Source organism: Odontomachus brunneus, unplaced genomic scaffold (genome assembly GCF_010583005.1).
Source record: "Odontomachus brunneus isolate Ranch 3 - 2012 unplaced genomic scaffold, Obru_v1 Obru_scaffold_001, whole genome shotgun sequence".
Taxonomy (NCBI): Eukaryota; Metazoa; Arthropoda; class Insecta; order Hymenoptera; family Formicidae; genus Odontomachus; species Odontomachus brunneus.
In genome coordinates, this window is record NW_022639451.1 from 5,497,017 (window position 1) to 5,522,306 (window position 25,290).

The window sequence follows — 25,290 nt, forward strand, 5'->3', positions numbered from 1 at the left end:
ATATATATATATATATATATATATATATATATATATATATTTATTTTTTATATAATCTACAAGAGATATATATACGTAGTCGAACTCGACGCTTTTTCTCACGACCGACGACGACGATACTCTCTGCCACTCATAAATACACGCTAACAATAAATAGGACGCGACACGAACAATTTCTTGGCGGGAAGTACGTTTAACGTTTATGAGCTAATAATAACAAGAGAGTGAACGAGAAGAACTGAGAGAATGGTAAAGGAGATGAAAGCGAGTAGTGGCGTGTCATTTTCACATATGTTCTCACGCGACGAACGTATTATATTGCACTATATTTACTCGACATATAAAAGAGAAAAAAAAAAGAATAGAGAATAATATGTTGAACGTGTTCCCTTTAGCTGCACTTCTCGTATTTTTAATGTGATGCATCTTGTCTTCATTCAAAATGTCTGAATATACATTTACTTCACTTGAAAATCTTAAAAGTGCAACTAATAAGAGAGACCCGTTTTCATTTACTAGGAGACCTACGCAGCTTCTATGCGGGTTCTACGCGAGTTCACGTCCGAAGCAAGATAAAGTATGGCTGAAATCGTGGATGCTCGCTCAGCGTCCGATTTCTTGGCCTTCGTCGAATGCAGTTATTCCGGAGGTAAGTCAAATCCACCGTTCACAAATCGATTTTATATTCAATGTGTATGCAATAAATGACGGATTTATTCCCCAATTATTATCTCAACTCTGTCTACATTGTAGCAATAGTTATAGTCAACAACGATTGTAAATCTTTGAAAATCTTAAAAACATATAATCTTGGAACTTTTCCTGTATTCTGTGTATGTATTCGTAAGATGCTTAAATTGTACAACGACATGTTCTATAATTATAAATAAATATATACATAAATAAAGAATCCTTCGGAAAAAAAATATATATATAACTTCGTTAAATTTTTTATTTTAAAATGCTCTTGTGGCAAACACAACGTGTGTGTGCATGTAATTATTGCGTGTATTCAATTCCAAGTAGATGATACAAACTGCAATAAGTACGTTTACGCATCTGTTTTATTGTAAATTTAAATTTCAAACATTAACTTTTCAACTGATATAGTCGCGTCTAATAAATATTACTATTTCCCCACCATTTATAATGTAGATAGATTGTGGATAATAATCAGGAGTATAAAGTTAACCGTCGACATGAAACCGGTCATGAGCGAGATACACATTTCATCCTATCCGCCAATATGGTGTCGAGTTTCTTGTCATTTTTTCCTATCATTTTTGCGAGGCTTATCACATATATGTGACCTCGTCGACCGTCCAATTGAACACAGAGACGAGCGTACGATGATGTCCGGGGAATACAGGAACCGTTACCCCTAGTATTCCTCTTAACGTTAAATAATATACAACGTTTACTGTATGAAGTATCCCATCGTTAGTTAAGTCTTATAGTATGGACAAGTATCCTTAGGCTAGTAGGCCCAAGGTCTGTGTATAATTCATGTTGATTTCTGGAACGTGTGTCACGCGGCCACGAGTCCGACCAGCGAGATAATCGCCTCGAAAAGGATAGGAATGAAATACAGGATAGGAAAATTTATGTAATCGAGAAACATTAATTACTAAAATAACAATTGTCGAATTTTTTTGCTGTGAAAGTGTTTCGCGGTGAATTTTAGAAACTGCAAAATTGGCCTATACGTCAAGATCAACATGATGTTATTTTTATAAATTGCTATTATCATTAGAATTATTTGCCTATTTTGAAAATGTAACTCATTACGAACAAAATTGTTTCGAGTAAGGAAAAATATCTTGAATATACAATTGTCTTATGAACTGTCTTTGAAGAAGATAGAAGTCTTCTGGAGAAATATCAATATCAAAAGAATAATTGAAGAAAAACTCATTTCTCAGAATCGACTTAAATCCATATTTGAAGTGAGAATTACTGATTATAGCTTAACAAATATGTTATAACTTTAATAACATATTTATTTTTTGATCTTCATTTTCGAAGAATATATAGATTTCAGACGATTTGAGAATAAACTCTTCACACACAATTGATCCACGACTAAAATTATTCTGGAGCTTTGTTCGAAACGTTCAAACGGGATCGTGAAAAAATGAAAGAGGAAATAGAGTTGAGGCGTGTTTGAGACGAGATAAAGACTGCACCTGTCAGGTCGTCCTCGTGGTCGCGAGCTTGTCGGGCGATTAGCGCGTATTTTACGATATCTTCTATGGAGGCAAGATGAAACGATCACGTCGACAGAACGTGCGCGGAATAATCGTTACATGCGTATACAAGGAGCAATATCTTCCAAGACACGAACGACGTATCGACTGGCGTCAGCCACCGTTTTTCCCTTCCGTCGCTTTTCGCAACTCCGCGATGCATCCTTAATTAAACGAGTCAAACCGCTCCCGAAACGAACCGGTATCCCAGTCTCGCGAGATGGTCGATTATTATGATCGATCAGCGTGGACACACACATACACACACATGTATATAAGTAGCATATAGATATACGTATATATTTCGTTTGGTAAAAAAATGCGACGCGAAGAGCGATTCTTTCGTGTTTTTTTTTTTAATATATATATATCGTACTTTACATAGTTTCCCGAGTAATGAATTCGAACAAAATTTCATAGACTCTTCCATACGACAGCGGGATACCGGTGCTCGTGTAGCGTTTCGTTTTCGTGTACACACACTTTGCTTCCTCCCCTTTTTCACCGTGATGTTACAAAAGTGTCGCTTCAGCGAGGAATAACAGAGAGAACTCATCGCACTTTGTGATTCAATCGTGATTATCGGAGAGACACAAACGACGCGCGTACTGCGAACACGACTCGATTTTCCATTCCTCTTTTCTAGGCAATTTTTGCTACGCTATTGCTCCATCGCGTACAGATCAAAGCGAAAAATTCGCTGATGAATATCGAACATAACATAACAGAGATCTCGTGTAATAAGCGACTAATCTTCAAAAAATTTGTTTATGAAAAATTCATTGCAAAGGTAATTTAACGTTATATTCATTATCTGACATGACAGCAGCAGACTTCAGGTCCGCGTAGCGAGATACCTTTAAATAAAAAAGATGTTTATGCTTTTCTACAATGACTGATTCAAATATCGCGATCAAATAATTCAATACAAGAAACCTTAATTCCTCTATATGTATATATATTAATTATTATAATTATATATAATAAAAAAATGGCATAGTAATTTTATGAACACTTTTAAATCGACTATCATCAGTAGGACTCGTCATATTTCTAAAATATATTTTTTAACATATATTTTTGTTTATTATTACGATATAATAATTAGAGTTAAGCTTGTTGTGTGCGAATTCTCAGTCTACACGGAAACTGTTCCGTACAAATAAGAGAGTAAGTAAATAGGATATTGATGAGTGAGTGATCTCGAAGAGTCAGTGGAAAATCGAGAATCGTTCGGAGACCGCGCGAAATTCTAAAACCGGTGATCGCGATAAAAATCGCATCGAAGATGCAAATGAACGAATGGATATATTATAATATAGTCTTTTTTATGTGTTGCACGCTTGGATCATTTGTCGGAGTGTTGAGTGACGGAAATGGTGGCGGCGACGACGACGATGATGATGACGACGACGACGACGACGACGACGACGACGACGACGACGACGACGACGACGACGACGACGACAACGATGACGACGACGACGACGACGACGACGAAGACGATGACAATGACAAAGACTCGATGCTGAACCGTCGTGGAGTACATACGAAATAAATACTCGCATCCGCGAATGCGTGCGGAGTTCGGCTGTGCAGAGAAAACACCGAGTATACGAATCGCCGTAAGTCCTGTTAAGGACGATCGATCGTTACGCACAATTCCATTTCTTCGTGACTCCTCTTCTCGCGGTCACCTCGCGTTTCTTGTCTGGACATCGCGTGCCCTCTCCATCTTCGGCTGGCTGATCGTCGCGAATTTCGCGATTTTTCGCGTTTCTCTCTCTCTTTCTCTTTCTCGATCAATCTATCGGATCTCGTCGTGTGTTGCGCGCCGAAAGTAATCGCGATTTCATCGCGGTTTGGACACGTAGACTCGTACTTCGTTACCTTCTCAATTCCTGACGGCAGGATTGCGTGCGCGATCAAGAGCCTAAAGACTCCATGCCAGTCGCCGGCGACGATGTGCAGGTGCGGTTGTCGAGGAAGAGGGTTGGTGACGAATGACGATCGCGAGGAGAGCATCACGTCGATACGTCGTGACGAGGGTTGCGCCTGGCTTTTGCTGAAGAGGCGTGTTGTTCGTATGTGTCATGTGTAGATTGTGTGTGTGTGTGTGTATCAATGTGTTTGTGTATACATATGGGTAGATGCGTGTCGATACGTTTGGTCGTAGCTCGCGATGACTCGACGGTGAGACGATGCATCGTTGACGCCGGGGATGACGATGACGCGTCGTCGATCATCGGTCGGTCAGTCGGTCAATCGATCCGGACTTATTGATCCTCCTCAATCAGTCGTTTTATGGTGTCTTCTGCTGTTGCTGCTGCGGCTGCGGCTGCTGCTGTTTTTAGCTTCGAGAGCGATAGTAGTAGTAGTAGTAGAAAGTGGCGGTAGTAGTAGCTGTAATAGTAGTAGTAGTAGTAGTAGTAATAGTAGTAGTAGTAGGTGGCCTACGGTGAGCGGTACGTAACGAGAGTCTTATTATCGATCGGATTATGCAATGTGAACACACAATGACGCGCGGTACTTTGCGTACAGAAATATATTATTATAGTCTTTTAGTTTCGATAAAAAAGTTCAGTTCCCTCCTCGATTGATTCCCCATCTCGAGGTGGCGCGCTTTCTTTCTCTCCCTCTTTCACTCTCAATCTCGCTCTCGCTCTTTCTTTCTCTCTTTCTTTCTCTCTCTCTCACACACTCTCGCTCTCTCACTCTCTATAACTCTTATACTCTTTCTTTAATATTCTATTTAAATCGTTCAGCTTTCTCTCTCTCTCTCTCTCTTTCTTATTTTCCTTCTCTTCGTCTTTCGCTGTCCTGACGTGGTTACTTTCTATCGTCCACTGCTCTTTTCGTTCCTTTTAATTCTTCGCCCGCCTGAACGATTCCTCCTTTCCCTTTCCGCCCTCCTTCGTTTGTACAACGCAACGAACACACACATTTATATTATTTATATTATTTATATATATATATATATGTATATATATACTTTTATATAGTTATTATACATACACAAACAAAGCCTTTCCCCATTCGGCTCGAGTCCTCGCTCTCTCTCTTTCTCTCTTACTTTTTTTCACGGGCTCTATTTCTCCGTTTTTCTCGGTTCGTTTGTTGTCGTTTGTTGTTGTCTGTTTGTTCGGTTCTCTTACTCTTTTTTCTGTGTGTATATATTTATATATATGTATAGTATGTATATAGGTATTCAGCTTCGTTTATCGTCACTTTGTTTAATTACTATCTTTGAATTGCTGAGTTCAATAGGAAAGGAACGTAGAACATTTTACTCTCGAGTAGTAGAGCCGCCGCCGATTGTACCTGCAATTTAGGAAACAGACGGATTCCATTTAAACGGCAACACTTTTACGACAGCTCTTGTGTTTTGGCGCGAACAGAGAACAATCGTGCGATTGAAATCACCGTTAGACATGAAACTTTCTTTATATCAGTCGAAAATTAAACGCTCGATATAGTCAGTTCGATCAATTTAGCTGGATTAATGTGACTTTTATTCGAATTTGTGGGATAAGCAATCTCAGTTAATTAATTTAACGTCAGCTTGAAGAATCTCATCGACAGCGCGATCCTTGAAAATCTCTAAAGCGTACTTCTTCTCAACTCACCTCGGGCAACCTGATGAGAAGCTCGTGAAATCGAGTCGGCTGCTGAGGCGCGCTGTGCTCGACATAACTTCGCAGACAGTTCATGTACCGTTCTTGTATCTGTTCTAATTCCGTTGTACCTCCTCGTGCTAAGACAGACAAACGAGATCAGTTGAAACGTACATTCAATGCAACAAGCGTTTCGCAAAGTTCGAGACGGAATTCGAATTGTCACAAATTGGAAATCAACAAGAGTAGAATCTTCACGACACTCGCGGCTCATGAAGATTCTACTCTTGTTGATTTTCCTCATAGACTTAAATTTCCCGTCCAGTCTTAGAAATAAGAGGAAAAGAGCCGAATTGCAATCTACATAAAAAAAAAAAGATCCGTGAAATTTTCTACACATGGGAAAATGAAATGTGTGCGCGCGGACGCTCTTTAGAAAGTATCTTGGACTTACATTTCGCGTCTCCAATTGCAGCGTTGGAAAGAAGATACGTCAGATTATATTATAATGTCATATCATGTAATCGAGGAAGTTAAACTACGCGATAATAACGGAGTCAGTGTGAGCAACAGAGCTGCGCTCGGCACGTCGCGTTTAGTGAAAGTACTTACCTTGTGAGAGCATAGTGATTACTTTTAGACAGACGTACTCCTCCATCCGTAGCCTCACCCGCCTGAACATTAGCGTGACGTACGTGATCTTTTCCACCATGACCCCTACGTCTTGCCGTAATTGGTCCATGGTTATCGACCGACCCATCATGCTGGTTAGGCACGTTTGCAACGTATACATGTTGTTCGACACCTGGTCGTGAAAAATGAGCAGATTCGGATATATTGCATGCTTAATTTTCGAGTAGGAAACATACATTTTCTCACACTTGGAAACCCGCTACGTTAGTGGTCATGAACTGATGATACAAGGGAAAACTTCACTGGCGATTATATTCATTGAATGTGGCGGAAACATTGACTTTAAAAACTATATTTTGAAAAATGCCTATTAATAAGGATACATGTGAATCGTTAAAATTCCATTATATTACTCGATACGACTTAATATTTTCTTCTTTCATAAGGTAAAATATCAAGTTTTCTTTTCATAAGGAATATAATTTTGGTTGATTCTTTTTTTATTAATCTATCATACTCCGCATGAAAGATGAGAAAAATTTATTATTTTCATGACTTTTGAAAAAGGTGCGTGGAGTCGTGCAGAAATTCTCTCTCTCTTTCTCAGCAGAAATATATTATTGCGCGACATATATGTATGACGCATGTATATTCGCAAGTTATCATGAAGATACTTACTTCCTGCATAAACTCCGTACCCGTCTCGTCGGTACCGACACTGGTGAACCTGTGCTGACCATGCATCGCTTGATAGGCGGAGGTGGTCAGCACGAGGAGTTCATGCCACTTGTGGGTGAGCAGCCTCGTGTGAACTTCAACCGGCAGCTCAAGGTAAAACGGTAACCTTTTGGTCCACTGCACCAACTTGTACACTATGCTGTCTCCTATCTGACACAGCTTCTCACTTAAGTCTGAGTTATGGTCCAGCAGCTCGTCCAAGTTCTGTAACACGAGTAATGTTCATGTTCAATCTTGGAGCGAGACGGTTCACTCGGAAATTAACCGCTGCGAGACGTGTCACCGTGTATATTTAACTTCTTAATTAAGAAATACTTCACCGAGATGCAGAAAGAGAAATCAGCTTAACAAAGTAAAGCCATACGCGCGCGTATATATTCAGCTTTTTAATTAAAAACATGTGTATTCCGGTAAAAAAAGATTAGTCTAGAGAAGTAGATTATTGTTAACTATATTAAATGATAAAACAGAGACTTTTATTAGTGACTCACGCGTTGTGCTTGGGAAACTTGCTTTGCAAAGATGTATTTTATACCCTAGAACCTTGGGATAAAATTTACCCGGACTTTTAAACTTTACCATCAAAAACATTGTTTTGTTTTTTCATTAGTTTGAAACTTTGATTTTTTCGAAAGTTTTGAGCAAATGCGCTGAATAAAATTTATCCATATTTTGGGTTTACGTAACTCCTTGATGTTCAGGGTTCTAGAGTTAATATTCAAATGCTGTCTCGTCTGAAGAATCCGATGGTCTATTGGTGTGAAAGGTCGTGTACGTTTCATCATGAGAAGGACGAGAGAATTAACGTACCCTCAATGTGGCGATATCTTGAAACTCGTCGCAGTCTATGAGGGTTTGGATCATGGTTAGGGTCGCGTCCAGAGGAAAGGCTCGATCCCTCGAACTGCTTACTGCATTGTCTAGCCTTGGCCGTAAATGCACCACCTTAAACATACATAGTTTTCCTCGTGGACACAAAACATCCATTTTCCTCTAGGAGCTCTTCCATCAACGCAACATATATCGTTCTTACGTTCTCCCGCGGAGTACATGACGCTGCTTCGCACATATAACTCGTGGATTTTCGCATATACATGCATTTCACGTTTAGATTTACATTATTTAAAATATACTCGCGTCGTTCAGAACCGAAGATATACTCGATCACCTCGGCTCGTTATTTCCTAAGTCAATTCCCATCGACTACGTTGTCCGTGCGGCTTTCGAGCCTTACGTTTACGCGACCTTAAGGATTTTCCACGGCGCGGAAAAGTCATCCCTGACCAGATGGATAGATCCAGGCGATAATTACGATTCCGCCTGCACATTCCATCCGTCGTGCGCGCAATCGCCGTGGAGTTCGGCGGCCGCGTGTTGTTGGCTTCCTACGTAAGGCCCCGTCAGGCACAGCCTTTCACTGACCTTTCGGACCTCGAAACACTTCCTCGGGGTCGGGTATTCGCGGGCACGGAGTGCACGGAAGAGACAGAGAGAGAGAGAGAGAGAGAGAGGGGGGAGTGGGAGGAGAAAGGTAGAAAACGAAAGAGACAACTCGTCGACTCGGTTTCTGGCCGACTTCGGGGAAAGCTGCTGGTCGCTTCGTCGGATACCTTTAAGGTCCACGCGACGATCGTGGAGAACCGTGGGACGCGTTCGTAGTCGAAGGCGCGCGACGAGGAAGGTGCGGGAGTGATGCGGGAGGAGAAGGAGATACACACAGGAGGTGGTTGGGAGGAGGAGGAGAAGGTGGAGGAAGCGCGGGAGGGAGGGTGAGGTCACTGTCCCCCGTGCAGACTTTCACGAGTTACGAAACCGCCGGAGAACTGCCCGTCCTTGGCACCGGCTGCCGCTGATTTTCTATTGTCCCTACCTTCGTCGGTGTTGTCGTCGTTCGCCACAGCGTTTCCACGCAGCGGCGGATGACGATGACGGACGACGTTTGACGATCGTTGTACATATAGCGTTTGCAAGGGATCTTTTTGCGAAGATCTCTCTCGCAGATATCCGCGATAACCTGTTTATCTTTGCAAACCGACCATACGATATGACGACACCCAAGAATATGAATCGCGTTTTTACTTATCATAGACTTGTCACGGGGAAAAATTTATCTTTCGAGCCGATGAAAATAAATTAATACCGAACAGTGAACGCATCTCTCGCGATAGCTTTTGCTGAAATTAACCGACCGTTCGAATGAATTATTTTCGCATTACTTTCGCGGCCGAAAAGGCCCGGATATCTTTTCCTCTGTCTCTCTCTCCCTCTTAAGAAAGCGATCTCGTCTTCGTGACTTTTTATCTTTCGCGAAGTATCCGCTTCGAAGATGAATGTTCGCCTCGTGCATCTCACGTACGATGACTCGGTCGCGCGGCTCGAAAGTGACCTCCTTAATGGAGCACCGCCAGCCGCGGCCAATATTTATCCGGTTTTGACGGCATCGGTTTCACTTTTGGCAATGGCCTCTACCGGGCCATTCGCGCGATCGCGAGCAGTTCCTCCGTTTGCTCATCCGACACGGGACATATTTTTCGGTTACTCCCGCCTGAGTCGTCTCGGCTGAGAAATTTGGGACACGAGCCTCGCGATTCGGATATCCCAAGTCATAGTCGGCGAGGAAAATCGCTTCATTCTATTTTAATTGAATCACTAGCGTTAAATCACCCTCGTGAGTGCTCTCTTCCGTAATCACCTCGGCGAAATTAATCATTATCGCGTAACTCCTAAAACGTTACATCAGGGAACTCGAGAAAAAGTCTCAAGTCTTTGTCGAGCGCAGAAAATTCAGAAAATTCTTCGCGCGCGTTTCCTCTTTAAAATTATGTCATACAGCGGCACACGATATTATTTTGTAAAAGTATGTAATTTTACGACGATCTCGTATTACACGAAGAGCGTCGACGATGACGACGAGGACGTTAATGACGATCGGTAGACTCTCGCGAGCAGGCTACTCGCTCGTTCTATCTATCAGCTTTCGTAATGTGGGAAACCTTGAGGCTTGCGCAAGTTGAGTCGTAAGAAAGTGAAATTGCAACGGGGAGTTCATTCATTTCAGAATCAGCGCGAGGGAAACTGACCGACACACGCCGCGGGCGCACGAATTCGGTATTTACTTCGCGCAGTTCGACATTGTCGTGCTGAAAATCGAACGAATTCTCTCTGTTCATCGACGAAAGTAAGCGCCTTACCATAGCAAATATTCTAGCCTAAAAGGTCGTAAAGAAAGGTATTTTTTCGGAAATTTTTCTACCTAGGAAAACGAAAAACCGTCAAACTTTTTCTTTCTCTTTTTATTAGAGATTTTTTCTTCAAAGTCTTGTTAGTATTTTATTAAAAAGAAAAAACTAATAAATAAATGTCTAATGTATGTTCTAATTTAGGCAGTATAACCAAATTTTTCCTGATGAAGGAAAATGTTTTGTTTTCATGTTTCAAATATCTAGAAGAGCTATAATTACTTACACCGTCTAAAATTTGACATTATCTGGTTATTTCGTTTCTCTACAATTTCGGGAAAATATCTGTCTTTGCGATATTTTGAATTAAAATATCTCCTTAAAACGTTTATCTAAAAATGTAATTACCCGACGACATAAGAACAGGTTAATTAGTCGCTGACAAGTCTATCCATCAACGTCGATTTATGCGTGCTCCTTTCTCCCGCGAATAATTATTAATTTTTTCCCCCTCGGTATATTAACTTCCGATTCTATGCTTGTCACACGGACGAGGCCTTGATGTGTGATTCTATGAAAATTGTTGTGCGAATATCTTTCTTTTGCGAAAAATTCTACAAGGCCACCGTTCTCTCCGATTTATCGATGACGTCTCTGTGACGCTAATCGCACATTTTCTGTCTCGCCATTAAAGGGCAGTAAGACCAGTAGGATCTCTGGGGAACTATTTAATTAAACGGTTATCACGTACAATCTATCATCAGTCCCTTTTCTAAGGCGCGCTAGGCAGAACGCGAAGTGCGACACGCTCCGTGATGATTAATCCAAGATTCCTACGCGCAATCGCAACAGGTTCTTCGCCGTCATAGATTCGCAGATATCGATGATGCAATTCTGACTTCATCGAAGTGGTTCGATCTCTGTTTTCCCGCGAAAAGGATATCGGTATCGTGTGCGATCCCGAGCGCGTGGCGCGTGCTTTGCGACCGGAAAATAGACCGCAAATCGAAGTGGCGGAAACGGAACGCGGAATTTTCACGAGTGCATCCTCGGCTTCAGCGCGAGTAGATGACGGAACCTCGCGTTAGCTTTACCCTCACTCACTTTGACTGGACGTTGCTAAAGTTGCATTCCAAATCTATTTCAGAGCTCATGTTATATGTATTACGGATTTCCAGTAAAATTTTCCTCAAAAGGAACGTTTTGGAACGCAATCTAAGGGAGAATTCACATCTTGGTAGAAAAGCAGAAAGTACACTGAGAGAAAAAAATAGTTGGAATAATTATATTTCATGGTTCTATATTTCTTATATTTCATCTCATTATATTTTATGGTTCGTTTTGGCTTCAAACATATATTTATAGTTCATCTAAACACGAAGATAGAGCAGAATGAACACACATTTATAGTCACCATCTTATTACTCTATGTGTATAGTAAAGCACGTTTTGGGAATATAGTTACATGTACCCATATTTTCCAAATATTCCAATTGTATTGACTATATAAAATGGTTAATTTCTCTTACCATTTAATATTTGCTACCTTACTATGTGTTTTATTTCAAATAATAATAATTCTTGATAAAAGTTTTACATGAGTCAGTTATACTATGCTTATATTGTAAATATTACAAACATTATGGTGACATTTACTATAAAAAAGATATAATCTTTTACTATGCCATTATAGTTACAAATATCATACATTTTTCTCTCAGTGCGGAAAGGCAAAACCCAATTAAAATTCGCGCTGGTGGTCAGGTGGTAGTCAACGGTTCCTGCTTTCCTACCAGCGCGAGTTCTGATTGACTTTAGTCTTCCTGTTTTCTACTTTCCCGCTAAGGTGTGAAATCTTCCTAAGACGTTTAATTTTGTCAAGAAACGAATTTAATAAGCGCGTAAATAACGGCACAAAGAAACGAGTCTCGCAGGCTTGATCGTTTGATCAAGCCAGGACGAAAGATCGTCATCGTGGCGAGGATTTCGAGCGGTCTTGCCGCCGCATGCAGCTGCCTCGAAAGTGAAAGCGAAGATGCCTGCGGGACGTTCTCGTCAGAGAGCACCGGATTCCCCTGCCTGCCGGCGGCCGCGGCGAGGAGTCAACTTTTGTGTTGACCCACGCTCGCGATTTCTAACCGGGACTACGCCGACTACTAAATCACGTAAATCGCCGATGGCAAGCGAGAGGGATCCGCGGAGGGTCGAAGCAATCGCGCGAGGACGTTGATCTACATGTACCGCCGTCTCGCCGATCGAAACGCAAAAGGAACGAGCACCACCTCCTCTCGCGCACAGATGGGTGACGGACTTTCGGATCGCATAATCGCGCTCCGATCGTGGACCGGCTTTTAGAAAGTTTCCGCGAATATCTCACGCACATCACACTTCAGCGACGGCGGGTGTACGTACGTGCACGTCCCGTCCGTGGCTGAGATTAATCTGCATTACGTCGGCGACACAACAACGACGACCACGACGACGAAGACGACGACGACGATGATGATGATGACGGGGTTCGCCTGCTGCAGCTTGTCTTGCGTAACGCACGGAGATAATTAGGGGAAATGAGTAAAAGCTATTATGCGCTGTTGCAACGAAACTAGTTCTCTGAGACGCGCCACTTCGTTTCGCGAGGCACGCGGAAGAAGGCGAGATGGATTGCCTCGCGATCCGCTTTGGCGAACTGCTCGCGCCGAAGGCGAGAATTCGCACGGTTCAGTCCCCGCGGTCGTCGAGGATAAATCATTCGACGTGAATGCGTCGAATGAATATTTCTTTTCGCTCTCTGTGCTCGATGCTGCGCCGCGGTATATTATCGTGCTACTTCGCAATTCCGCGGGAGAACTGCGAACATCCGAGTCTTCGGGCGATTTATCGGGTCGTTCGCTTACAATTTTCATACACTTCGATTAATTTATTAAACATATTTTCTTTTAATAAAAAAAATATATATGTAATCGATTATATATATAATAATTACATAACTCCGAGAATTTTGTTGAATTAACAAGATACTGTATACTCAAGATCGACCAGACGTTATCTTTCTCATGTCGAGAATTATAATTGTCCCGCGGAATATGTAAAATGTTAAGCCGAAAGTCAGAAGAAATTTTCCAAAGTTTACATTTGGTCATTATGTTTCTATGATTAATTTTTTTAACTTCGAACGCGATTTAACCTCACGAAGATGATTACACGAAGAGAATATTATAGTTTTTTTCACATAAAATTCTCAATTTTATTATGTTTCTAATAATGCAGGAATACACGGAGAAAATATTATAGTTTCTTTTTTTTCATATAAATTTTTTTCAATTTTATTATGTTTTTTTGGTAGTCCAGGAGTAGAGTTAATAAGATATATTTATCTGTTAATAAGGTATATTTTGCTAAGAAACATAATGAATGTCGCTGAAAACAGCAAATTCACTAAAAACGTAGCAAGTTTCGCTAGAAACATAACAAGTGTTTTAATTGCACGGAAGGATAGTCGATTACTGCAAAATTTCGATCTATTCTTCAATTACAAAGTTCTATTACTAAAGCAATTTCTGTTATAAAATTCTCTCCGCGTGCAGTAAAAGTGGATGAAACATTATATGAATAACCGATCATTCGAGTACTCACTTCAGAGGGATTGGTAAGCGCCGTCTTCAGGATCGTCCCGTTGACGAGGTGGCCCGTATGCGCGGGGTGGCTCGGGTGGCTGGGGGTAGGTTGCGAGTTGAGCGGATCGCCCGACGAGATTTTGTGATGATGAAGGAAGCTGCCGGCGAGCTGCGCATGCTGCTGCTGCTGCTGCTGTTGCTGCTGCTGCTGCTGCTGGCTGTGATGAGCCGCCGCGGCCGCAGCCATGTGTTTGTCCAACATGGTCGAGCCCATGGTGCTTTTAGTGCCACCCAAGGAACCCGACCCGTTCACACCGCCGACGTTGCCGCCGCCACCCATGCCGCCTCCCATGCCGCCACCGACGCCGCCCGCCTTGTTACTTTTTTTGTGCTTCTTGTACTTCACCTGCGGTCAACAGGCGACCTTTCACATCGATCAAACGCGCCGCTCGACAATATGGATCACGTCCATATTACGTCCGAATAGACGACATCAGCCACAAGCAAAGGAATGTAATATTAGCTAAATCTTGGTGACTGATTCAAACTTAGTTAAACTAAAAGTTAAACTAAAAGATTAATACACTGAGGGAAAAATTACCTTAAAATCAACAAATATTTCTTTGATGGATGCCATTAACATATTTACTTAAATCTAAATTCTCTTTATTTAAATCAAATATTGTTTTCTTGATTTAAACAATATTTGGTTTAAATAAAGAGAATTTAGATTTAAATAAATATGTTAATGTTAACATATTTATTTATGAATAAATATGTTAATGTTAACATATTTATTTATAAATAAATATGTTAATGTAATATATTAACCCATCAAAGAAATATTTGTTGATTTTAAGGTAATTTTTCCCTCAGCGTAGTTTTGCTCTTATTGTTAAGAGCGAATTCACACTTTGACAGGAAAGCAGAAAGATAGAAGTCAATCAAAACTCGCGCTGGCAATCAGATGATAGTCAACAGTTTCTGTTTTTCTACCAGCACGAGTTCTGATTGGCTTCTGCCTTCCTATTTTCTGCTTTTCTACCAAGGTACGAGTTCTCTTAAAAGTCGCCTATTGCAAATAAAATGCACTCGCTGTGAGGTCGAAATTTATTAGTCAAAATTAAAAGCGCACATTTGTTTGTTGAGTAGCTCAAAACGTGGCAGCTAAATATCTCATATGCGCGCGATGTGCGTGACTTTTCTAGGCAGTGAAATGGGTTATATCGCTTGCCTGATTTACACCGAACGTTTGATACGCGTACTAAATAGTAACTTTCTATTAAATAATTTTTATATTGACAATGCATGTCAACGACGATGTATTTAATTGATACAATACAATTTTCTTGATTAGTATTATACTATAATACACCGTTGTGTAACACATATGCCCGTGCCAAGGAAAAAAGTGGTTGTCACATTTTTAAGAAAAATGAATTTTTTATACTAATAGATTCGTAACAAAGAACTATGTCTAACTATATCGACAAAAACTAAAAATTATTATTATTTATTGAAATAAAAACGGGTCCACTTTATAGATAAAAGTTTCGAATATGACAAAATAGCCAGAAAAGAAGCCGTAATTGACAAAAAAATTGTACGACGCGTCCAATACGTCACAAAAATACACGTGAAAAATACCACAACATCCATTAATGCTTTCTTCTCTGGCAAAAGCATTGATAAAGCATAGTCCTTATTACAAAAGAAAAGCCTTTCGTAGTTACGATTTTCTTGTGTTGAAAACTATTAAGTCACTTTTTTTCTCTTGTATTTTCAAAAAGCAAGAACCTTAAGTGAATTTTCGAGTAGTAAATATTTAAAAAATTAATTTTTTATTGCAGAATAAAAAAAACGTACCCGATTTATCCAATACATGCTTTTGTATTCATAGAGATTTACTTTTCCATTACGATTCTCTACTGTTCTCGCAAACAGTTTTCGTCAATTTTCTCAGTTTAAAGGCAAATGTAGTCAACCACTTTTTTCCTTAACACGGCAGATATATCATCGATATTAAGATTATTTAATAGAAAGTTATTATTTAATATTATTTAGTTATCAAACGTTCGGTGTAAATTATACAGCTTGTATCGGCGCACAGTGGACGATTTAACTATCTTTCAGGGCAAAAATTTGTTCCGCCACAATTTTTTACCAATTGCAATGATTTTTTTTGCAAATTACTCGTTAGACTTTCAGTTCAAATTACTACTTGCTACAAAACGCTGTTATTTTTTTGTGGTCTTACAATAGAAGATGAAAAAATGCCAAAGAAGTATGAAAAATTGAAAAAACTTTGTTGTACAAAATCAATCGTCATAGAACATGATGCAGATATAACATGAGATAAAATATAAAGAAATATAAATGAAATCGAGTAGCTACAAAATTCTAAATCCTAAATCCTGAACCTTTAGACCCTAAGTCCTTGAACCCTTCAACTCTAAGCATTAAATCCTAAAGCCCGAAACTTTGAAACTGTAAATTCTAGGTTCTTAAACTTAAAGTTTATGTAGCCACTCGATTTCATTTATATTTCTTTATATTTTACTTCATACTATATCTACGTCAAGTTTTATGACGATTGTCTTTTGCTTTGTACAACAAAGTTTTTCCAATTCTTCATACTTCTTTGGCGTTTTTCATCTTCTATTATAAGACCACAAAAAAATAACAGCGTTTCCGCAATTTGTAGCAAGTAGCCATTAGAACTAAAAGTCCAATGAGTAATTTGCAAAAAGAATCATTACGATTGGTAAAAAATTGTGACGGAACAGATTTTTGTCCCGAAAGGTAGTCAAATCGCTCACTGTGCGGCGCACTGTTTTGATCTGTTCTTCTCAGCTGCATTGCTGAACTGGTGCAATAAGTTAGAGTGAGAAAAAATATACTTGTCTCACGTAGGCTGCGTTCGCTTTGGGCGCTTATGCGCTGTAAGCATCATTCTATCTTCTTCCCACATGCAATGAGCGATAAAGATAGAATGACGCTTACAGCGCGTAAGCGCCCAAAGCGAACGCAGTCTTTAACTTATTGCACCAGTTCAGCAGTCACTACGAGTAGCTGAAAAGAACAGACCATCTGCTGCCAAAGCGAGGTGAACGACCGCGCGCCGTTTGCTTCCGAAACGGGGTGAACGGCCGCGCGCTGTTCGCTTCCGTAGCGAGGTGAACGACCGCGCGGTCGCAACAAGTGCGCGTGCGCCGTCGTATCGCGTATTGGACCGCGGAGTGGGGGTAGCGAGCCGCATACCGTCACGTGCCGCGTGACCTTTCGGAGACAATAGTCGCGTTCCGCATTCCTGTCATTCGCCGTGTCGTCACGTTTTCGCGCTCGCTGGCGACAATAACGCCGAGCGATCTGCAACGCGGGTCGGCACGAAACGTTAATAACTCCACTTGTAGACGTCGTAGTGACTTGAAACAAGAACCATTGGAAAGGGGAAATTACCGCGCTCCCGGTAAACGTGAAATCGTTCTTCCGCAGCATGCAGATCAAATGTCATGTAAGTACGAAAGACATTGATTCTTGTATCTGCGTTAAAGCGGATATTAGATATTAATTATTATTAGTTATTAATTATAATTGTAATTAATTAGTGATTATTATTAGGTATTAATCTCTGTGTTAAAAGCCAGTGGGGAGACTTAATTTGGATTTGCAATGCGAAGCGTTAGTTTTATGTTTTTACGATTACAAAATGCAATTTCGAGAAAAGCGAGACGATAATAATGCGTTAATAATTGTGATAATAATGGCAACTTTTTATTTAGCAGTGAATACTTTTTACCGTTGCGCCAAAGTCCAAGTAGCTATAAATTTAACTTCGGTAGCAACACGACAGTTCTTCCTATTTCAATAACATTTCTAAGTTGCCACTATACTTTAACTCCTGTGACTAATTCTTCTTCTCCGTACAAACAAGATATTTTATTTCGCACCAATTACTTGAGATTTTATCGGTTGCTCGGATATGCGGTCGCGTGTTGTTTTTTTCGCGGATAGAAGTACAATACGAGTAAAATTTTTCATTGAAAAGAAAATAGGAACACGTATAGATCTCTCTGTGAAATTTTTTCGATTTTCGTTGTGTCCCTTCCAAAGCAGGAGAGAATGAAATAATAAAAAACCTGAAATCTCATGATTTTCTGCCAAATGTAGGCGATTAAATTCGCAAATGAGAACGAATTATTCCGCCGAGTTTTGCGACTGATTGTTACATTATTCCTAGTTGTCTGTTTCTCATTATCGCAGTGCGCTCGGTCATCCGCGACATGTGTGCATTCTCTCATCACTGGATATTCGAAACGCAAATGCAAATAAGGCTAGAAATAATAACGGTAATACGCGCAGATAAATCGATAAAATCGGAAAGATCTTTCTTTTCGTGCAAATTAGCATTTTCCGCTCGTGCAAAAGTGTCAATAATTGTTTATTTAATGTAATAAAACTCGGGTATATAATTAACGAGCTTAGTAGACGATCAACGGTGAGATTTTAATTCGAAAGAGATTACGCGTGTTGTTTGCGCGCAACAAGTTAACGCGAATTTGCGCGAATATTACACGTCGGAGCGGAGGAACAGAATCGTTCGATTGAGATTTTCGTCTGGCACGTACCTTGTAGAGGTTGTACACGGCACCGGAATTCCTGCCCCCAGGCATCCGGTCCTCCCGAACCGCCTGCAGGACCATACCCTGTTCGATGCACTTTTTAAATCGGCAGTACTGACACCTGTTCCTCTGCGCCTTCGTGATCTCGCAGCCGCCTTCCGCTACACACGTGTACACCCGCCTATTTTGTACAGTCCTCTTGAAGAAGCCTTTGCACCTGCGGACAGATCAAACTCTCTCGTAACTTGTAATTGAGCTTGCCAATTTATCCAAAAATTCATCGTCGCGCTTACTCATCAATTTATGGTCGTAGGAAGTGTCGATTGCAGGATAATAAATAGCAGATTACGCGACGTTAGGAAAAGCATTACTCCAAAGATTTACAGTTTTCTCTTAATTGAAGTTTTTATAAATTTTGTATTTCTATTCTATGAGTTTCTGAAAATCTCATCTCAATCTCTCAATTTGTTACATGAAAGTGCGAGCATTCGTTGCAATGTTCAATATATTTGATTTCGACGACGAAAAACTTCAAATTATCTAATTCTCTTATATTGATCAAAATTATCAACAAATTAACACGTTTATCACGATTTATTTAAAGGATTCTCTCTGCAGCTCACTTCGTATATATATTTTTTACGTATTTGTGTAAAACAGACTTAGTTTGATAAAGGTTAATATAGAAAAAAGATTTTTCACGTCACACATATGTGACGTTGATAGCGAACGTGTTACAAAAATAAAAAAAGTGTATATGAAAATCCAGACGCTTTAGACGATCTTCGAGATTTTGTTTTCGGTACTTGTATGCGAATAACTGTGCCCGTATCGTACATTATCGTTATAATTTTAGCGAAGCACGCGTCAGCTCTGATTTTATCGATAAGACTGTTTCTCTTGGAAAGTACCTTTCTGTAGGATACAATGAAGGTTGAATCAAGGATTCATCCGCGCGGAGTTATGAGTATCGTGGGTACCGGGAAAAACTTGTCGCGGACTTTTCTCGTCTAATCTACTCACTCGTTCGCTCGCTCGCTCGCTCGAGACAACGAGAAAGTTGGACAAGGACGCTGGCACGAGCTCGCGTGCGCGAGGAAGTATAACGACACCCCGTGGTAATTTCGCAGACTAATCAAAAGTGTTGCTTGAGACGTCTACGGAGCATAGTCAAGGTGCAACAAGTACTTCTCGCCTCGTGTTGATGTCACTAGGACGCGCGAAGACGGGAGTCGAGAACTATGGGATTATCCTGGTTAATTTTTAATCTCGTTACAAAGTACGGTGCTTGCGCGGAAAGTAATATACTTTGACGGAATACATACACAATTTCTCTCTCTCTCTCTTTCAGTGGCTGCTAAGAATTTCAGTGTTTGTTATTAACAAGATCTTTAGAATGAGAACGTTTGTTCAAAATTTGGAATATACCAATGCTTTTTGTAGAGAAAGTGTCTCAATTACTTTTTTCGTTATCTTATTTTACCATGAGACGGACAAATAGATAAATTTCTAGGGAAAAGTGGTCACTAGCTAGAATTGGCCAGTTTTTCCTGACTAGGGTGTATTAGACAGCAACTGTTCAGAAACTGGACAGGAAAATACTAACTAGTGTTTCTTAGTTAGTGGTCAGAAACTAGGAAAGAAAAAAAACTTGAAGATTTAGATAATTAATAGTAAATTAGGTAATAATTTACTAATAGGTAGTTAATAGGTAATTAAAGATAAAGTCACAACCATATCAACGAATGAATTTGCATGTGAAAAACTGTTCTGAAACACGAGCTTCATATTATTTTTATGTTAAATAATACAATATCTTATAGAGTAGAGAGAATTAAACAGTGAAAACTGTTTAACAGAATCTTATACAAAAAGAAAGTTTGGTTAAAAACTAATAAACAATTGATTAGAAACTGACTAGAAGTGGACTAGTTTTACTATCCAATTACTGATGAAATAAGAGCCGCCTAAACTGACCAGAAACTACCCAGACAACATAATGTCTAAAATCGGAACATAAGACGTCTTAAAGATAATCTTTAAGACACCTTAAAGACATTTATACGTAAATCGTCTGAAAGACATCTTAAAGATGAGCTTTAAGACGTTTTATGTCCCGATTTTAGACATTATATTCGTTTTTAGATATTATTGTCGTCTGGGTAGTCAATAACCAGAATTTCTGTCGAGTTGCTGTCTAGAAAGAGGCCGCTCTTTCTATTTGGGAAGTGTCTTGCGTCTCTTTCATATTATGTATCCAATCGGTTCAAAGTATGAAATGAAAAAATTTGCAGCTCGGGAAAATAACAATAACGATATAGATCGGGGATATAAAACATACAAATAAATCTGCAGCATACTCAAATTATTGAAAATTTCACTGCAGAATTCAATTGAATGCACACGCTTGACTATGCAATTGGCAAAGGTCAAAAGTCGCGACAGGTGACACGTGTTTGTGATTGGTGATTCTGACTATGCTCTCCGTAAATAATTTCGGTAATTAGCTCTAATTAAGCAAATCGGCCGATTTTTCGGGTTGCGTTTGAAAGACGCCTTCTCATTAGGAATATATGCGCGAGTTCAAATTGCTGTTAACCGGTCTCATTAGCGGGACTCGGTCGTGTTACGTACGTACGTACGCCCATCGCCAATGCATATGCGACTAAAGCGTGTTTGTCAGCAATGAAACTCCGCATAAACTCGTGAATCCAATCGCGAGATGCATCTTTCGCACGTGCAGATACGTAAATAATTGTGGAATATTCGCGCGGATTTCCACTGGTCGGGGCTTGCGCGAGTTCCGGGAAATATAGGATTGCTTTGAAGAACAAACGCAGAAAAAGGAGCACAAAAAGTTGAAAAATATGAAACTTGTGAGATACAAAGTTAATTTCTGCGAATTTTATGTATTTTTTATCTTTTCCGTACTTTTCCGAACTTTATATCGCACAAGCAAATCTTTGAGTATTCGTTTCTCAGTATATCAATCGTCATTACTGAAATTATTAAGCGTTAATATTTTGTGTCATGAGACCTCTTTAGTTCTTCACAGATTTAGTCAATCCTTATGATCGGTTGTCCGCAAAAGTGTGATCGTAAAATTTCAGAATTATAATAAATAGAAGAATTCTGAAATAAATAACCTTGATAGATAGATTGATCTCGTCGCGCCGCGACGATCCGCTTTGCGCCATAGTCGTCTCATGCAAAACGGATGACCGATATCGCACGATCGCGTAGACATGGTAACAGCACTTACCCTTCGCACGTGATGATACCGTAATGCAGGCCGGTCGCCTTGTCCTCGCAGATCATGCAAATCATAGGCGTCTCGTCCTCCTCGTGCTCCTGGGGTGGCAACGGCGGCGCCGGCGGCGCTATTGATATAGATTGCGAGGCCGCCTCGGACTTGACGACCCCGCCGTTGCTCACCCATGGCTGGCCGGAACCGGAGGCGGTCAGGTTCAGCGCCTGCATCTGTTGAGCGGCCGGCAGCTGGGTGAGATCGCCGGCCCATAGCCTCTCCATGTTGAGCGGTGGTCCGGACGAGTACGACACCGACGAGGTGGGCGGCTTACCCCTGGACTCTTGGCCGAGGTTCAGCAGCAACTGGGCGGCCGACTCCTCCGATGAGGAGCACGATGCCGCCGCCGCCGCGGTCGTCGTCCACGACGCCGCAGGCGGCGGTACCGGGTCCAGCGGCGCCGACCATATCATCGTCCGGACGCCGCCGATCTCACCCATTATCACTGTAGGCGGGGGCCGCGGTGGTGCCGGCGCTGCTCTTTGCGCCGGTGGTTTCATCCCTTCGCCTAGAAACACGGTAGATAAGCGTTACCTGGAGAGATCGATCGCTTTCGAAAAGATATTACACACTGCGAAAGAAAATATCGAAGAAAATTAATCCTCGATTTAAGTTAGGTTTCTTAAAATTTTGTTGCACAAACTGCGATATTTAATCCGCGATGAGCAGCTTGACGAGATGGAAATGTTGTCGTGTATAATAGGGGTGTTTCTTCTATCACCTACGAATTAACCTAACTGCGCAAAAAAAGAAGCGGCCGATTCTCTAAGTAGAAAATTAAGTAAATTAAATGATATTGTATAGGATATCAATGTTACATTTGTCGTAAAGCATCGGGTGGTAGGAGAGAAAATATGCAGTCAAAAACACTTACATGAAGTCGCGGTGGTGGTGGCACCAGTGGTGACGCAGCTGGCGGCGTTCCCGCTGGTACCGCTGCTCGTGGAGACAGCGGTGGCGTTCTGGCCGTAGCTAACGCTGCTGATGACGCCGTTGAGTAGCCTCTGCGTGGCGAATCCCTGCACACCGGTGTTCTGCGACCAGAACTGATGATGGTGCGCCAGCAAGTGCGGCGGTACCGAGGGTGCGCGCGGCCTCGTCGGCGTTGGCGAGGTCTGCGGCGCTTGTTGCTGCGGCCCGTGCGCGGTCCCGCCGCCCGGACTGACGCTCTGGCTCGGGTTAAACTGCGACGACGGGCTATTCCGGTGACTAGGTTGGTTGGAGGCATCCGGGCGAGCGCTACCGCCACCGGCATTGCCACCGCCGCCTCCACCGCCGCCTCCACCTCCGTCGAACACCGAGTTGTCGGACTCTTCCTTGGTCTGTGGGGACGATAAGTCACCTTTATCCGGACTGTCGCTCCTCGATGTGGCTTCTTGACCCATCGGAGTCGACGAGACCGTTTGAACCGGCGAGTAGGGCGACGATCTGGTTGGCGCGGGAGTAGCGGACCGTTGCTGCTGAAGCGGTTGTGGCTGCTGATGGTGGTGTTGCTGCTGTTGTTGCTGCTGCGGTTCGTCGACGACCCTGAAGCTCACCATGGGGCTGGCGTCCGGGAAGACCGAGTCGGGCGAGGCACGGTCCGGACACGTCGCGTCGTGGCCTTCCTGTCCGCTTCCTCCACCGCCGCCGCCGCCGCCGCCGCCGCCGCCACCAGCACCACGGAGAGAGTCTCCTCGCGGTGTCCCCGGGCTGCCCAGCAGGTACTCGCTTTTCACTGTGACCACAGGGCAGCCCGGCGAGCTCGGCGTGTTTGCCTCCGGCGACAGGGTCGAGGTGTCGGCCATGCTCTCCCCTGGAGCAGGAAAGTTTATGGGTGAAGGTGCGTCCGCCGGCTGGTTCCCGAGTGGCGAGCCTTCTGATCCGAGGGATACCGGGGAGTCTGAGAAATAAGGCGTTGGTCTCACGTTTATACTCGGTGCACAGAGTATCCCGCGAGTCGTTCTTTTCTCGGACACGCTCAAGGTTGAACACGTGGCGCGTGTGTTGATCGTAACGCGTACGGAGGGAAAACACTGGGGGTCGGAGGAAAGGGGCTGCTGCGGGAGGATCAGAAAGTCCGGATGGGGTAAGGGAGATCACAGCATCGGGAAAATTGCGGAAGTCCATTACGTGTCGTCGACATTGCGATCACGTATACGTCTAATGCCAATTGGTAGCGTGAGAATAAGGGTGAAACGGTAATGAGTCGCCATGAGACGTAATGTAAGTAGGTCTCTCCCTTAAAGCATCCCATATCCCGATCGACATTCGCGTGAATGCGTTAGACCGCTTTGTTGGTGGCGAAACGGAATTAAATACAATTGATATAATGTCAAGCTGACTCACGAAAAACAAGTCCTGCTCTTGCTTATCACCGAAACAATAAGTGACAACAATGCCTTTCTATCTGACTTCGCCTCAATTGTTCTCACCGCAAGTAACAAATGTCTATGATCCGTACGTCCAAAATTTCAAACGTTAGAGAGTACAATTGGGGGTAAATATTTGCGCAATATGTTGGGCATTAACCAATTAAAATTATCTTCGACTAAAATAATCGGTATATCAATAATTAGAATTAATTAATCGTCATGTCAGTCACAAATAATCTCGTCGATTGATGAAATAAATTATTAATAAAACTTTGACCTGATTGATTGTTTGTATATATATATATAATTATAATTTTATATATATATATATATATATATATATATAAAATTACGAGTAACCTAATCGATTGATGAAATAAATTATCAGTATACAATCAATCAGGTCAAAGTTTTACTAATAATTTATTTCATCAATCGACGAGATTATTTGTGACTGTGTATATGACGATTAATTAATTAATTCTGATGATATATATATATATATATATATATATATATATATATATATCTCGATTGATTAGTTTCGATTATTAATTGGCCGATAATTTTAGTCAAAGGAAATCTTAATCGATTAATGCTCAACACTGATATTACGTGTCGCGCGACTGGTCGCACTGTAATGTGTACATTCACCCGTCAAGAAGTCGCAAACGGCATCGACGACAAATTCCGAGCGTATTACGTCTGATTATGTCAAGAGCTATAAGTAACCTGCTTATTATTGCGCAATCAATGCAGCATCGTGCACGCGCCGGGCAAAATAGAGATTTCTAACAAAAATAACGCCTTCCACAATAGATTTCGATACGCGAGGCGTGATAAATCCAACGTACTCTCTACACGCCCATAATCCCGCGTGGGTGCTATGCTCTCTTTCCCTCTCTCATACACACACTCTCTCTCTATCTCTTCGTGTGGAGGATACTACTCCAAGTTATATCCGTGCGATAAACACGCCGTTC

General features: G+C 41.6%; 1 protein-coding gene across 15 annotated transcripts in view; it reads right to left on the reverse strand.

Annotated features, from left to right (window-relative positions):
- Positions 1-1,744: 1,744 nt before the first annotated feature.
- LOC116854007 (hormone receptor 4-like) overlaps positions 1,745-25,290 on the reverse strand; it is a 246,428-nt gene continuing 222,882 nt past the window's right edge. For 8 of the 15 annotated variants that reach the window (XM_032835481.1, XM_032835471.1, XM_032835513.1 and 5 more), the window contains 10 exons: positions 22,828-23,835; positions 21,909-22,461; positions 18,653-18,863; positions 14,044-14,430; positions 8,042-8,176; positions 7,172-7,435; positions 6,473-6,665; positions 6,315-6,323; positions 5,873-6,000; positions 1,745-5,567 (listed from right to left, as the gene is read on the reverse strand). In XM_032835481.1, coding sequence (XP_032691372.1) covers positions 5,487-5,567; positions 5,873-6,000; positions 6,315-6,323; positions 6,473-6,665; positions 7,172-7,435; positions 8,042-8,176; positions 14,044-14,430; positions 18,653-18,863; positions 21,909-22,461; positions 22,828-23,835 — 2,969 coding nt within the window. In that variant the 3' untranslated portion in view covers positions 1,745-5,486. The remainder of the gene's footprint in view (positions 5,568-5,872; positions 6,001-6,314; positions 6,324-6,472; positions 6,666-7,171; positions 7,436-8,041; positions 8,177-14,043; positions 14,431-18,652; positions 18,864-21,908; positions 22,462-22,827; positions 23,836-25,290) is intronic. The other 7 variants (XM_032835539.1, XM_032835547.1, XM_032835494.1 and 4 more) reach the window with 4 other exon arrangements.